General features: G+C 52.0%; 1 protein-coding gene across 2 annotated transcripts in view; it reads right to left on the bottom strand.

The window, feature by feature from the left end:
- Positions 1 to 12,838, bottom strand: part of TFCP2L1 (transcription factor CP2 like 1) — a 62,559-nt gene that overhangs the window by 22,387 nt on the left and 27,334 nt on the right. For both annotated transcript variants that reach the window (XM_086718386.1, XM_086718387.1), the window contains 5 exons: positions 7,430 to 7,506; positions 6,792 to 6,897; positions 5,997 to 6,103; positions 4,600 to 4,752; positions 1,326 to 1,436 (listed from right to left, as the gene is read on the bottom strand). In XM_086718386.1, the coding sequence (XP_086574512.1) occupies positions 1,326 to 1,436; positions 4,600 to 4,752; positions 5,997 to 6,103; positions 6,792 to 6,897; positions 7,430 to 7,506 (554 nt within the window). The remainder of the gene's footprint in view (positions 1 to 1,325; positions 1,437 to 4,599; positions 4,753 to 5,996; positions 6,104 to 6,791; positions 6,898 to 7,429; positions 7,507 to 12,838) is intronic.

Genomic DNA, 12,838 nt, shown 5'->3' with positions numbered 1-12,838 from the left:
GGCATCACCCACAGGGGAAGGGATCGAGGCCTGGGGAGAACCCACTGGTCTGAGCCCTAATTCCTAAATGCAGGGCCTTGCACTGCTTTGCTGCCGAGAGTAAGGTAGGCTCTTCCTGCCCCAGGGCTCACTGGCCACAGTATCCTGAGTTAGATGAAACACCAGTACGTATCGGCCTGTGCCAAATTAGCTTCCAGACTACCTTGTTGGAGACAGCCTTCTGCCTATGGCTGAATACACGTGCTCACACACACACCCCATCAGCCAGGACCAGGACCGGCCACTGTTCTCTTAGATGCTCCGTAGCCAGGCCTCACCCTTGACATTGCCTTAACCCCACCATGGCCGGCGCTGGGCCTCATGCGTGTGTGGAGGGCCTTTCAAGTTATTCGGTGAACAGACACCCACTGGCTATACTGATTACAGAACACAGTGTAGAACAGCTGTTTAAACAAACAACAGAGCCCACCCAGGAAGAGGTGGCACCAGCGGTGACCTGTGACAGGAGGAAGGAGAGCCTGTGACAGCGAGGGTCTCAGACGTACCCTGGACAGAGAATGGCTGCAGCGGGTGTCAGGGTTAGGAGGAAACCCATTCCAACACCTGTCCAAACCACCAAGCAGCAAGCCCGCTGAGAAAGGAAGCCCGCGGGTCTTTCTACCACATGCAGAACCTCACGTGCACGGGGTCATCCAATGCTCCCTGTCTCAAATAGCCAGAGCCTGGAAAGAACCCGATGTCCTCCAGTAGGCCATCCAGCTACACAACGGAAGCCACGCCACTGGATAAAGTACTAGAATGCTCTTTGTGAACAGATGGGGAACAGACTCCCATAGGCTATTAAATACAGTTACAGAACAGCATGTCTGTGCGTGCTGTTGGTGCAAAACAAGCAGGTGTGGAGCAAATGTGTGTGAGCTGGCTTCCTTTGCAGAGAAAGCTGGGCCAGACACAGGTAGACCCAGAGACACCAGCTGCCCTTGGGGAAAGCTCAAGGCTAGGGCACCTTTGGGAGAGGTATTTTCTGAGGTACATACACTCTCTTCTACCTTTCAGATTTAGGGCCTTTACCGATCAAAAAAATAATAATAACCCGATTCTGGAAAGTGCAAATGGCAGCCCAGAGCTGGAAGCTATTTCTGGCCACCCGGCCTTATCGCATGAACACAGCTCTGGACCCGGGAACCTACCACAATCTAATGGGCACTTTCAAAAGAAGCATTCCTTCAAGGTGGGCAATTTCCCGAGAATCTAGACCAACAGTGCCATCGTCCTGCTCCCGGCAGAAAGGCATGGGCCCCGCACCGGGCACCCGGCCAGCTCACCTCTGTGAGAATGGTGGTCTCGTAGGACGGCTGGTACTTCTCCTTCTCTTGGGCAGTTCTCTTCTCCATCTTTTCCCGGTCGGTCTTCTGTTTCCGGTCAGCTCCCTTTGGCTGCAAGTGCAGAGCACAGAGGTCCAATTAGCCCAAAGTGGGCAGGGGGAGCTGTCAGAGAAAGACCCAGGGCTGAGCGACAGTCCCCAAGGCCTGCACACGACCCACCTCACCCAGGGCCCAGAAGCCCAGGCAGGATCTCTGCACAGGACAGCGTCTCCCTCGCCTCCCGGGCAGCAAGCACGCAGTCCTCTTCCTGGAGCCCTTGCGCTTCCCCACCCAAGGGAACTCACAGCCTGCCAGGGTCCTGCCACTTGGCTGCTCACGGGGAAGGTCAATGCCACTGGCCCATGGACAAACCCTTAGGAGCCACGGCAGATCCCACTGCACTCCCTGGGTTACCGGTGCGGGAAGTGTGGTCCACACCTGCAGGCTAGGAGCCCCTGGACACTCGTGAAGGCCTCCTGACCCCCAGCTCCTGGGACTATGCTGCAGCTCCCCACTCCCACGCCCCACCCACACAGGATGACACCCCCATCCTGACAGAGCCTCGCCTGGGCGCCAAGCACCCGTAAGCGACTTACAGAGGGGCCCAGGCCTCACAAGCTCCATCAGTTCTTTCATTTACAGGTAAGGAAACTGAGGCTCAAGTCACTTGTCTAATATGAAGAGGAACCTGTTTGGCTGTTTGGGGTCTTAAAAAAAAAAAACAAAAAACTGAAGCAGAACTAAGTGTCGACCAGGTGAAGAGTCCAAGAGAGCGCGCCCGGGTGTGTACCACCACCAGGCCGGCCACAGCGGCCCTGCCCGCGGGGGTGCTCTGGACATTCACAGCCTGGTTGGTGGCTTCAGACATCAAGACTCCAAGCAGCCCCAGAACAGAGCAGTCTCACTGCATACACAGTGGACTGTGCCTGGCGTGAAGCGAAATCCGCCTGCTCCCAAGCTCAATGGCACCTTCACAGACTCTCTATGCACCTTCCTCAGGCTATAGCTTTTGGCTCCCAGCTCAAGGGCATTTTAGGAAACAGCCCTCAGGGGGGATGTGATACCCATGTTAGATGGAAATGGGTTTGCAGGGAGTCAGTCACCTGGGGACAGGAACGACAGATCCGGTGTTCAGAGAAAGAGCTGGGCCTGCGGGACCCATACCCCGCTTCGTCTGCCTCCCGCTCCTGTCCCTAACAGGAGGGATTCTCCACTCAGTAGACATGGGCGAGCCTGCGTGTGGGGCTGGCACTCGGCCCAGCGAGGCCTGGGGGAGGTAGCTGGACAGAGAGGGGTCCTGCCTGTCTCTTCAGAGGCCGTGATGTACCCAGAGCCTCAGGGCATGGCTCCAACAAGCAGGAGGCTTCCCAGTGATGGGGGTGAGTAGGGGTGGAAGAATGACGGACAGGTTGGCAAGGCTCCGCCCGGTGCTTGCGCACACCTGCTTGAACTGCTTCTGTGATGGGGCTGGATGCATGGGGTGGCCACACCTCCTCAGGCATTCTGAGAAGCCAGTTTCAGGGGACAGGGGCCCCTACACCCCTGCAGGAGATGCCAAGACCTTTCTTGAGTCATTCAAAGAAGCTTCCAGACCAATTCCTCAATAATAGCCAGTGTATGGTCCAGGAGTGTGGTGGGCAGAGCCCTCGCCACTGAGCTTCTGCCTCAAGGTGTAGAAAGGGGAGCTGGTAGGGGGCATAGGGAGGCCTAGGCGCTCCAGGGGGGCAGACACTGTCCCTTCTCTCCTGCTGCCCAGCACAGCCTCTGATCCCTAGGAACTCCACTGGATGCCACAGGACCTGAGGACAAGTACGGCTAGAAGGACCACAAATGTGGTCTGTATATGACAAGGACAGAGGGATGACTGGGGACAGGCAAAGACCTCCAGCAGCACAGCTGTGGAGCTGTCCACCGGACCCAGAACTGTGAGATCCTAGAGCAGGCAATAAGACCAGAGGCCGCGGCACCCGGTGCACCAGTGGACAAGGTCAGCAGAAGCGTGTTCTCCAGAGACAGCCACGTCCTGATCCCCAGAGCCGACAGGCTGTCGCCTTATGTGGCAAAAGGGGTAAGGCTGCATGTGAAGTTAACAGAGCCAGCAGTGTAAGATGCAAACAGGAAGGTTATCCTGTATCATCCCAGGGGGTCCAATGTAACCACAGGGCCGCATAAGTGGGCAAGGAAGGGAGGAGAGGAGGTTGGAGAGGGGTGGCGAGAAGGGCCCGGCCACTCTCGCTCGCTCTGAAGACAGGTGGACAAGTCACAGGCCAAGGAAGGCAGAGACCTCTAGAAGCTGGAAAAGGTACGGAAAGGGATTTCTCCTCCCTTGGAGCCTCCGGAAAGGAATTGAGCCCAGGGAGACCCTTTCAGACTTCGGGCCTCCAGCATTGGGAGATCGTGAATGTGTGTGGCTTTAAGCCCCTAAACGTATGGTAATTTGTTACAGCAGCAATAGGCAACCGAAAGAGTGGGTTTGATTTCAAGGAGTCCCGATCCTGAAGCAGGGTTGCGAAGGGTGCTACCGCGGCATCGCTAACTGACCAAGGTGTCCCAATCCACACGGCCCGCCCGCCCTCGCCCCTGGGGGTGCCACAGGCTCCGTCGTGACCCTGCATCTCCCCAGGCCACACAGGACCTTCAGCTGCGTCACCGGCCACGAATCATCGTTGGGAAGTATCGGTCCCGACCGAGGAGATGAAAAGTAGTAACGGGCAACTGCAGGGGGTGAGCAAGGAAGGACAAGGGAGGAGGTACCTCCAAAAACATTTCTTTCTCTGACAGGAGGCCACTGCAGACAGCGACATGGCCTCGGGCCCTCGGTAAGAACATCTGTGGCCAGGATTCCTGCAAGGGGCCTCCTGGCTTGAGTTTAAGGAGAATCGAACTACAGAATCTGTGGCCAGCTACAAAGTGCATGGGAGGAAAACAAAAACCTAAAAACGTTCAAGTCCAGACATGCTTACAAAGTAGAGCTGGGCACGGCCATCTGTGGTGACGGGAGACAGAAGGTGCCACACGCAGAAGGACGCCCACAGCGGCCAGGCCCGTCACCCCAAGACATACTGCTCGTGCTCTTCAGGAATCCAGGAGGGAGCCCCGGGCTACAGGGACGCCGAGCCCCCTGCTGGGCCTCCAGGGGGACTGCACAGGTCAACGTGCTGGTGTCACTGTCCAGCGCAGGCAGGGACCCGTGGGCACGTGTGACCCCGGGCGGAACGTGGCAAGGATGTCCTACCTTGAACACCTTGATCTGGCAGCTGGCCGAGTGCAAGTGCTCTGTGTATTCCCCATTGTCGTTCTGCTTAAATGTGTCAATCTGCACTCGGAAAGGCACCCCCTTCTCACCCCCGTGCTTCCTCGGGGTGAATTCTGTGCTGATACAGTGCACCTGGAAGGGGAAACGTGGGCAAGAAGCAAGAAGAGGGACCGGCCCTGGGCTCCGCAAGTGCCCCTGGCCAAATGAAGGTTTCCATCCTGCCTAGTCAGGTGCAGATCTGTGTCAGCCTCCCCGCTCTCCCCAGGCCAATGGCCCTCCGTCCCGCTTTATAAAGGACATGCCCTCCCACCTTTGTCCCTTGACCTCGGGGGCCCTGCCTGACCAGCGAAGTCCTTGCCATTGCTCAGGCCCATGGACCCCAGTAGCCCCACCCTCACCTCTCTCCCCAGGCAGACCCCACAGACTGCAGAGCAGGTGGAACCACAGCTAAGCCCCCAGTGGCCCTGGTGTCCAGGTTCCTGGGGCCAGGCCAGAAGCATGACCAGGGGGCTGGAACCATCTCTGTGTTTCTGCTAAGTACCTACCACACTCAATGTATATTTATTATTTTAACACTATAATACTATAATAATGTATTACTGTGGCAATACAACACTATTGTAATAGTGACTTTAAAATACAGTAAGAGGGGTGCCTGGGTGGCTCAGTCAGTTAAGCAACCAACTGGGTTTCAGCTCAGGTCATGATCTCATGGTTCATGGGATTGAGCCCCCTTTCTCCCTCTCTCTGCCCTTCTGCTGCATGCATGCACACTCTCTCTCTCTCTCCAAATAAAAAAAACTTTAAAAAAATAAATTAAATAAAGTAAGAATATTGTAATTATGTTTTAAAAAAAAGTCACAACTTTTACTGAGCAATTACTATGGACCAGGTACTGCAGTAATGACTTTATGCTCATTGTCCGATTTGTAAGACAGGTGGAAAAACAAAGAGGCTCAGAAAGGGACATATAGTGAGTGAGACAGCCTGTGCCAGCCCAGAAGCACAGCGGCCCTGCCATGCCCTTGAATGCATACCAGGTGCTTGACCACTAGATAATTTAATCTTAGAAACTATCATGGAAAAAAATCTTATTTCATATTCTGTTTGCCAAGACATGCTTATTTTGTAGCAAGCTTATATATTGATAAGCAAACCCCACCCAGGATTCTACAACATGCCAAGTCCTTTTCCAGCCCCAGGGACCAGCTAGCTCTGTGCACGGGCAACACTCCTGCACCCCCTCCCCTTCGGGGTATGTCCCTGCAAAAGAGGACAGGAGCCCAGCAGGGCCCTGCAGGTGGACTGTTCTGAGGAACTACACGTGGGCCCCGAGACTCCTGGCTTCCCCAGAGGACAACCGCTCCCCCGCCTACCTGAATGAATGCAGAGGCTCTCTTCGAAGGCTCCCACAGAAACTCGACAGCGTTCAGCTGGGTCGGGCTGGCCCTGGGGTCCAAGATACCAACAGACAGTGGAATATCTGCACACACATACACATACACAAAAGTGCAAGTGTCAGCCACTCCCAAGTATTTAGGGAAGGACTCTCATTACAGGTCCAAATGCCTTAACCACCATTTGAAATGCCAAAAGTTCTGAAAAGTACGTTTTGCGTGACCCATTTGGCAGAAAGCCCGACTTGAAGTGCCACGAAGCTATTTAGAGTCTTTGTCCCATTTCGTGTGACCAGTCATTCTATTGTGCTGCAGAAATATCAGTGCGCTTGATTGCCTGTTGGAGGCATTCCGTGCAGCTTGGGGGTCTACGCACCCTGGTGTCATTCTAAGTTCTAAATTCCAAAACCCAAATGGCTGCCAGGGTTATAGATAAAAGACCCCGGGATCCGTGCCTAAGACTCCAAAATTCAGTTTCTGCTGCCCGTCTCCGTGATGCCCAAGCTTCCCTCCATCACAGATCACAATCCTTTAAGGCAGGACCCTCTGCAAAGCCTCCGGGCAATCCCCGACTACAGGCCTTCTCATGCCACTGAAAGGGGAAGTCCCCGAGGGCAGGCCTGAGGACACGGTCACCTGTGCCAGTTCCCACAGCATTCTGCCCAAGGCAATAGCGCACTAAAGTGTCCCCCACAGGCATGAGTCCGATAGCATCCAGGAAGAACCCCAATGTGCCTGGAGTGCCTTGGGCCCCTCGTAGCCCAAGGGACTCACCGATGTCCAGGATCCGGTCCCCGGGCCTGCTCCACCGCCATCCTTCCAGCTGCTGGTGCTCCGTGTACTGCAGCCGGCGGTCGTGGAAAACCACTCGGATAATGCTCTGGAGGAGGGGAGGCCGGGAGGGGACAGCCAGGTGTGAGGCCAACAAGGACCCAAGAGGAAGCACCTACCAGGGCAAACCTCCTACCCTTCAAGACCAAGGCCCCTCCTGCTGGAGCCTCCCTTCCCTGCTCGCAAGCTCTGCGTGCTTCTCCCCGCTCAGAACCCCAATAACACAGTGAAAATGATGGCGACCCCTTTTTCCAGGATTACTAAGTGCTTCACGTGCATATATACCTTTTTGTGCAGATGAGCTAACAACAGCTCAGGGAAGTTCAGTAAGTGGCAAAGCCTGGCTCCAACCTGAGTCTGCCCAACCCAGAGCCCGTTCGATCAGCCCAGGACACTCTGGTCCTCAGTGCCACCGGCTTGCCCCTGGCCCCTGAGACAACATGCTCCAGGGAACAGGAACCCATTCCCACTCCGGAGCTTTCCCCAAACCTCCCGGCCACTCCTGAGCCCCATCCTCGGCAAGCCCAGGTTCCCAGACCCCAATCAACCCCTGGGGAGGGAGGGTGGCCCCACAGCCTTGCCTTGACATATTTCGTGTTCAGATCTTGAAAGTCTCCCAGCTTCCGATTCTCCAGCAGCCTGATTTCATAAGACTGACCTAGAGGGGGGTTAACAATACATTTTCCATTTCTGAGTGCTTTCAAATCTGGGGTTCACCCAGATAGAGGCCTTCTTGACCTCCTGAGTGGCCACACAGGCCTTATGGCCCCAGGCGACAAAGCAGAGGCATCAGTCCGTGGCCAACTTAGATGGACTCTCTGGACTGCACACCCCAGCTTGTCCATTCAGCCTGGTTGCACCTAGGGCACCCCAAGTAGCACACCATGTGTACCCCAAGACACAGCACTTCCACAATTTTCAAAGAAACAGAATTCAACAAAATGGAGTTAACATTAAATTTACAGAACTTAACATTTCTTCATAAAGGACGCCCCCCCCTCCAATTCACTTGGATGGAGAACATAATCACTCACCCAAATCCACATTACAGTAAATAACTGACCATACCGTTCCCGAGAGCAGGTTAAAGGAACGAGTAAAAGCCTGTTAAACATTGTCTTTAATTGCAGAATGAAAAGCATTTTCCCAAGTTAAAAGAATTTCATGTATTTAAAGGGTGTGGGGATTCCAACCAGCACAAGCTGGTTAAAGAACATACGTGGAGAAAAGACTCATCCACAGTAACAGAGAGAACTTGCATCTATGAATCGCATCTACGAATAACCTGAAGGAAACTATACACGTTTTATTAGGAAATAATATACAGTCTGAATAAATAGGACATGCCATATTCGTTGACAGGAAGACCATGTATCAAATGATGTCAATTCATCCCAAAGTAAATAAGCGTAACCACAACTCTAAAACACCCTAATATATTTCACAACTAATAAAGGATGTTTTACAAATTAGCAGAGAATAAATGATTCGATGATTGGAACTGGTAAATCCGATTGGCGGTTTGATTTTTTTTTTTTTTTTTAAGATAAGGATAGACCCACAAGAAGTTACAAATGTAGAACAGAAAGATCCTGAGTGCCTGTCCCCCATTTTCCCCAGTGGCGGCATCCAGGTAAAAACGGTTCATTAGCAAAACCAGGAAACTGACCACGCACATGCAATTCACCAAACTACAGACCTGACTCGGATTTCTCTGGGTTTTATAGGTATTCACCTCACAGCAAATATCAAAAGAAGTTACCACTGGACTAAACAGTAAATTTCTCAAGGTTGGTTTTTATTTTACTTTTTTTAGAGAGAGTACGAATGGGGAGAGAGGGAGAGAATCTTAAGCAGGCTGCACGCTCAGAACAGAGAGGCTCAATCCCACAACCACAAGATCATGACCTGAGCCAAAATCAAGAGTTAGGCGCTCACTCAACTGACAGAGCCACCCAGGAGCCCCCAATTTCTTAAGGTTTTATGTGAACATAAATCATACTTAGCTAACACTCAATAGGGAAGGACTTTCTGAAACTAAAACTGGGGAAAATGGAAATCTACCTATATTAAAACCCACCTCTCCCTCTCTCCCTCTCTTTATACACACACACACACACACACACACACACACACACACACACACACACACGAAACTTGACTGCAAACAGCACAAACCCAGCGGCTAGCAGCTTTAAAATAGCTAAAACGGCCATGATTTGAAAAACCCTAAGAGCCCTGGGGGTGGGTTGAATGCTGCCACCTCCCAGCAAAGGCCTGTCCATACCCTCATCTCCACAACCTGTGAATGTTGTCTTGTATTTGGAAAAAGAGTCTTTGCAGATGCAATTAAATTAAGGATACTGAGATGAAGAGATACGCCTAGATTATCCAGAGGTCCCTAAATCTAATTACAAGTGTCCTTATAAGAGACACACGGGGGAGACAGAGAGGAGACAATATGACCGCAGAGGCAGCAGAGACTGGAGACCTAGGAACACCTGGAGCCCCCGGCAGCCGGAAGGTGCAAAGACTGGCTTGTCCCCTAAGGCCCCCGGAAGGAGCACGACCCCATCAGATTCCCCACCTCCAGCCACCAGAACTCTGGGAGAATAAACTTCTGTTGTTTTGTTTTAAGCCAACATGTTTGTAGTAATTTGTTAAAGCAGCCACAAAGTTGTTCATCCTCCCTGCAACGAACAACAGAATGGGCGAAGGACATGAGATTAAATCATTGCTTCCAAATATTCGCCTACAACAAGTACTGCCCGACACCATGTGAATCGCAGGGACTCGGAAGTGAGCAGGACGGACACAGGGCTGTGTGCCACGGAGCTCCTTCCCACGGCTCCCACCAGGCCTGGAAACGAGGCCGGCCAAGCACAGAAATGCCCACTTGATATTTTACCAGCCTCTGGGACGGGACCAAGGGACACAGTGATGCACTAAGCCCCAGTTACCACTCAGGACGATGTGCCCTTCACATCAGAGGGGGGAGGCGCAAGCCCCAAACTCTTGTCCTGCCCACTTACCAGTCCGGGAGATGCCACTTGCTGACCTACCCAATGCTTCTAGCTTTCTGAAAGAGCCAGATTTTTAATATACGTTTCCGGGCTCTGGAGCCAACACTCCCTTAACAGCAACATAAAATGGAGCCTCACACACCCTAACTGGTTTTTCCAGCGTCCTCCACCTTCTCCGAGGGAAAGCGGAAAACGTAGCCAGCTCTGGCATGAGGTCTGAGGCCCAAGCGGTCATCACTACGGGTTTACAGGTGCCCCAGGGCCCAATTAGCACTGACCCCAGGCTCTGCGGGACAGCCCCAGCTCAAGCAAACCAAGGCTCCCCTCCTGCCCCATGCAGGGCAGTTTTGAGCCTGAACAGAAGAGGCAGCGAAATCTGGGCTCAGAGCTAGTAAGTGGGGCCCTGGGTCTGGGGCTACAGCCTCTTCCACCTGCTGCGAGGTCTGACCCACGTGCTTCCCCAACCGCCTCTCCAATCTCCCGTCCTTATCCCTTCCTCCTGCACATACACACACTCCGGGGCACCTCTCTCCCATGCGTGCCTGGACGCCAACGCTAGGGCCAGACCGAACTCCCCAAACCCAGCTCTCACACAGCGCCATCAGAAGGCCACTGTCCGTGGTCTCACACACCAATCAGCGAGGTCATGAAAGCTGAACTAACCTGAGCACAGGGGCACCTCTCTGCTTGGCCAGCATCATTTCAGGGCATGAGTGAGAGCCAAGGGAAGCAGGCTCCATGAGGGCACAGAGTACATCTGTTCCGCTGGTTACTATATTGTTTGACACACAGTAGATATTCCGCAAGTGTGTGCTTAAATGTCATTTCATACTCTTTGCGATGCTGTTCTGTGCCAGAACTACATACAGGGTTTGCAAAACTAAGACACACTCTTGCCCTCGAAGGTTAGCAGTCTTCCAGGCTACATCACACCGCGTAGGAAAAGTAGTCATATAAGGCAGAATTTGGAAAATCTCCTTAAGAGACAACAGAGATCCAAAGTTGAGCAATACTCACAGAGAATGAGGGTGTGACGGGGGGGAAGGGTGACAAAAGGTTTGGACTAGGAGATGACATTTAAGATGGACTCTGAAGAGTGCACAGGATTTCTAGAGCAGAGGGGATGAATGAGAAAGCGATCCCAAGCAAAACTGAGGCAAGCTGGCAGGAGGGGAGAGGCGTGCCTTGGGGGACAATAACTGGCAGCTCCCAGTCGCTGGGTGCTCCCGTGGTGGCAGCATCTGCTCAGGTGTTCACTCACCTGAATCTCAGCACAGGTCAGACAGCCCGTGACTCGGGCAGCTTGGGGTCGTGGGCCCCACTGAGAGGAGGGGGCAGAGGTTCCCTGACTTGGGCACAATTGGCACAGCCAGGAGCAGACACTAAATGTTTCCAGATCCTACCGCATCCTACCCGGTGGGTGTCATTCACTGGGCGGGGGACATCTATAGTTCTACATGATTCTCTCTTTCCTGGGAGGTACCAGCTTGCTACAGCATGTCACGGTATATATCCCCATCCCAAGTTAAGATGGGGTTTTTTTCCCCTTCCTTCTTCTCTTTAGGATCAACAAGAGAGAGGATTCCTAGGATGACCAAATCAACTTGGAGGGTGGATTCTGCAATACAGCATGTTGGCCCCAATTCCTGGTCTATAAAATATTCTGTTTCCCACATTCTAAACAACCTGGGAAGAAAAACAAGCACTACAGGAAATGAAGGTAAAAGCCTGTTCTAATTCCAAAATTGTAAAATGTGGCAAAAGAAAGAGAAGTTGGCCCTAGAATCAAGGAAATAGGATAATAAGTAACTGTCATTCAGTTTCTGTACGGCTACATGCCAGGACATAGACAAGCCTGTCACATGCATTATTGGATTTGGTCCCCCCAACGGTCCTATGAGGAAAACCCATCACTGCTCCCATTTTATAGATGAGGAAATTAAAATTAAGATCCAGAGATGTTAAGAATCTTGGTGAAGATCAAACCTGGGTTTATCAGACTCCAAAGACTGATCACTTGGCCAAACCACCGCATACAGTCTCTAGTGGCTTCAAAGGTCCCTTCTGGTTCTAACATTCAAGGAGTCCACTTTATGTTTCTCCTGAATTTCTTTATATTCATCTTATTGTATGACCTTCTCCCACACACCTAAACCCTCCCCTTCCTTTAAGGCTCAAATCCCTAATATCCTATACACCTGCTAAACCAAGATGCACCTTCAAAGTCTAATGGACATGTGACTACACTGTTGCATGAGGTCTGATATTTGTTTCCTCATGACAAACTAGTCTCCCTGAAACACTCCATTTAAAATACCGCTCCATTTAAAATACTCCGGGGGCACCTGAGTGGCTCAGTCGATTGAGCACCCGACTCCATTTCAGCTCAGGTCATGATCCCAGGGTCGTGGGATTGAGCCCCGTGTCAGACTCTGCTCTGAGTGCAGAGCATGCTTAAGATCCTCTCTCTCTCCCTCTGCCCCTCTCCCCCACTTGTGCTCGCTCGCTCTCTCTCTCTCTCTCTAAAAAAAAAAAAAAAAAATAGGGGTGCCTGGGTGGCTCAGTCAGCTGGGCATCCAACTTTGGCTCAGGTCATGATCTCACGGTTTGTGGATTTGAGCCCCGCATCGGGCTCTGTGCTGACAGCTCAGAGCCTGGGGCCTGCTTCGGATTCTGTGTCTCTCTCTCTGTCCCTCCCCTGCTCACGCTGTCTCTCAAAAATGAATAAACGTTTAAAAAAAATAATAAATAAAATTTAAAAAATAAAATAAAAAATAATAATAAAATAAAATACTCTGAAGATATAAGGTTATAATCACTAAAATCATGTAATTTGGCATGGAAACAAACAGACTAAAAGAATAAAAAAGCCAGAAATAGACTTGTAGACACTTGGAAACCTGATCTATGACAGTGAGAAAAGACACAGACTTTTTAAGAGTGTGGAACAGGGGCGCCTGGGTGGCG

This window comes from Puma concolor, chromosome C1 (assembly GCF_028749965.1).
Source record: "Puma concolor isolate L17-30 chromosome C1, mPumCon1.1.hap2, whole genome shotgun sequence".
Classification (NCBI taxonomy): Eukaryota; Metazoa; Chordata; class Mammalia; order Carnivora; family Felidae; genus Puma; species Puma concolor.
This window is presented reverse-complemented; position numbering and strand designations above follow the sequence as displayed.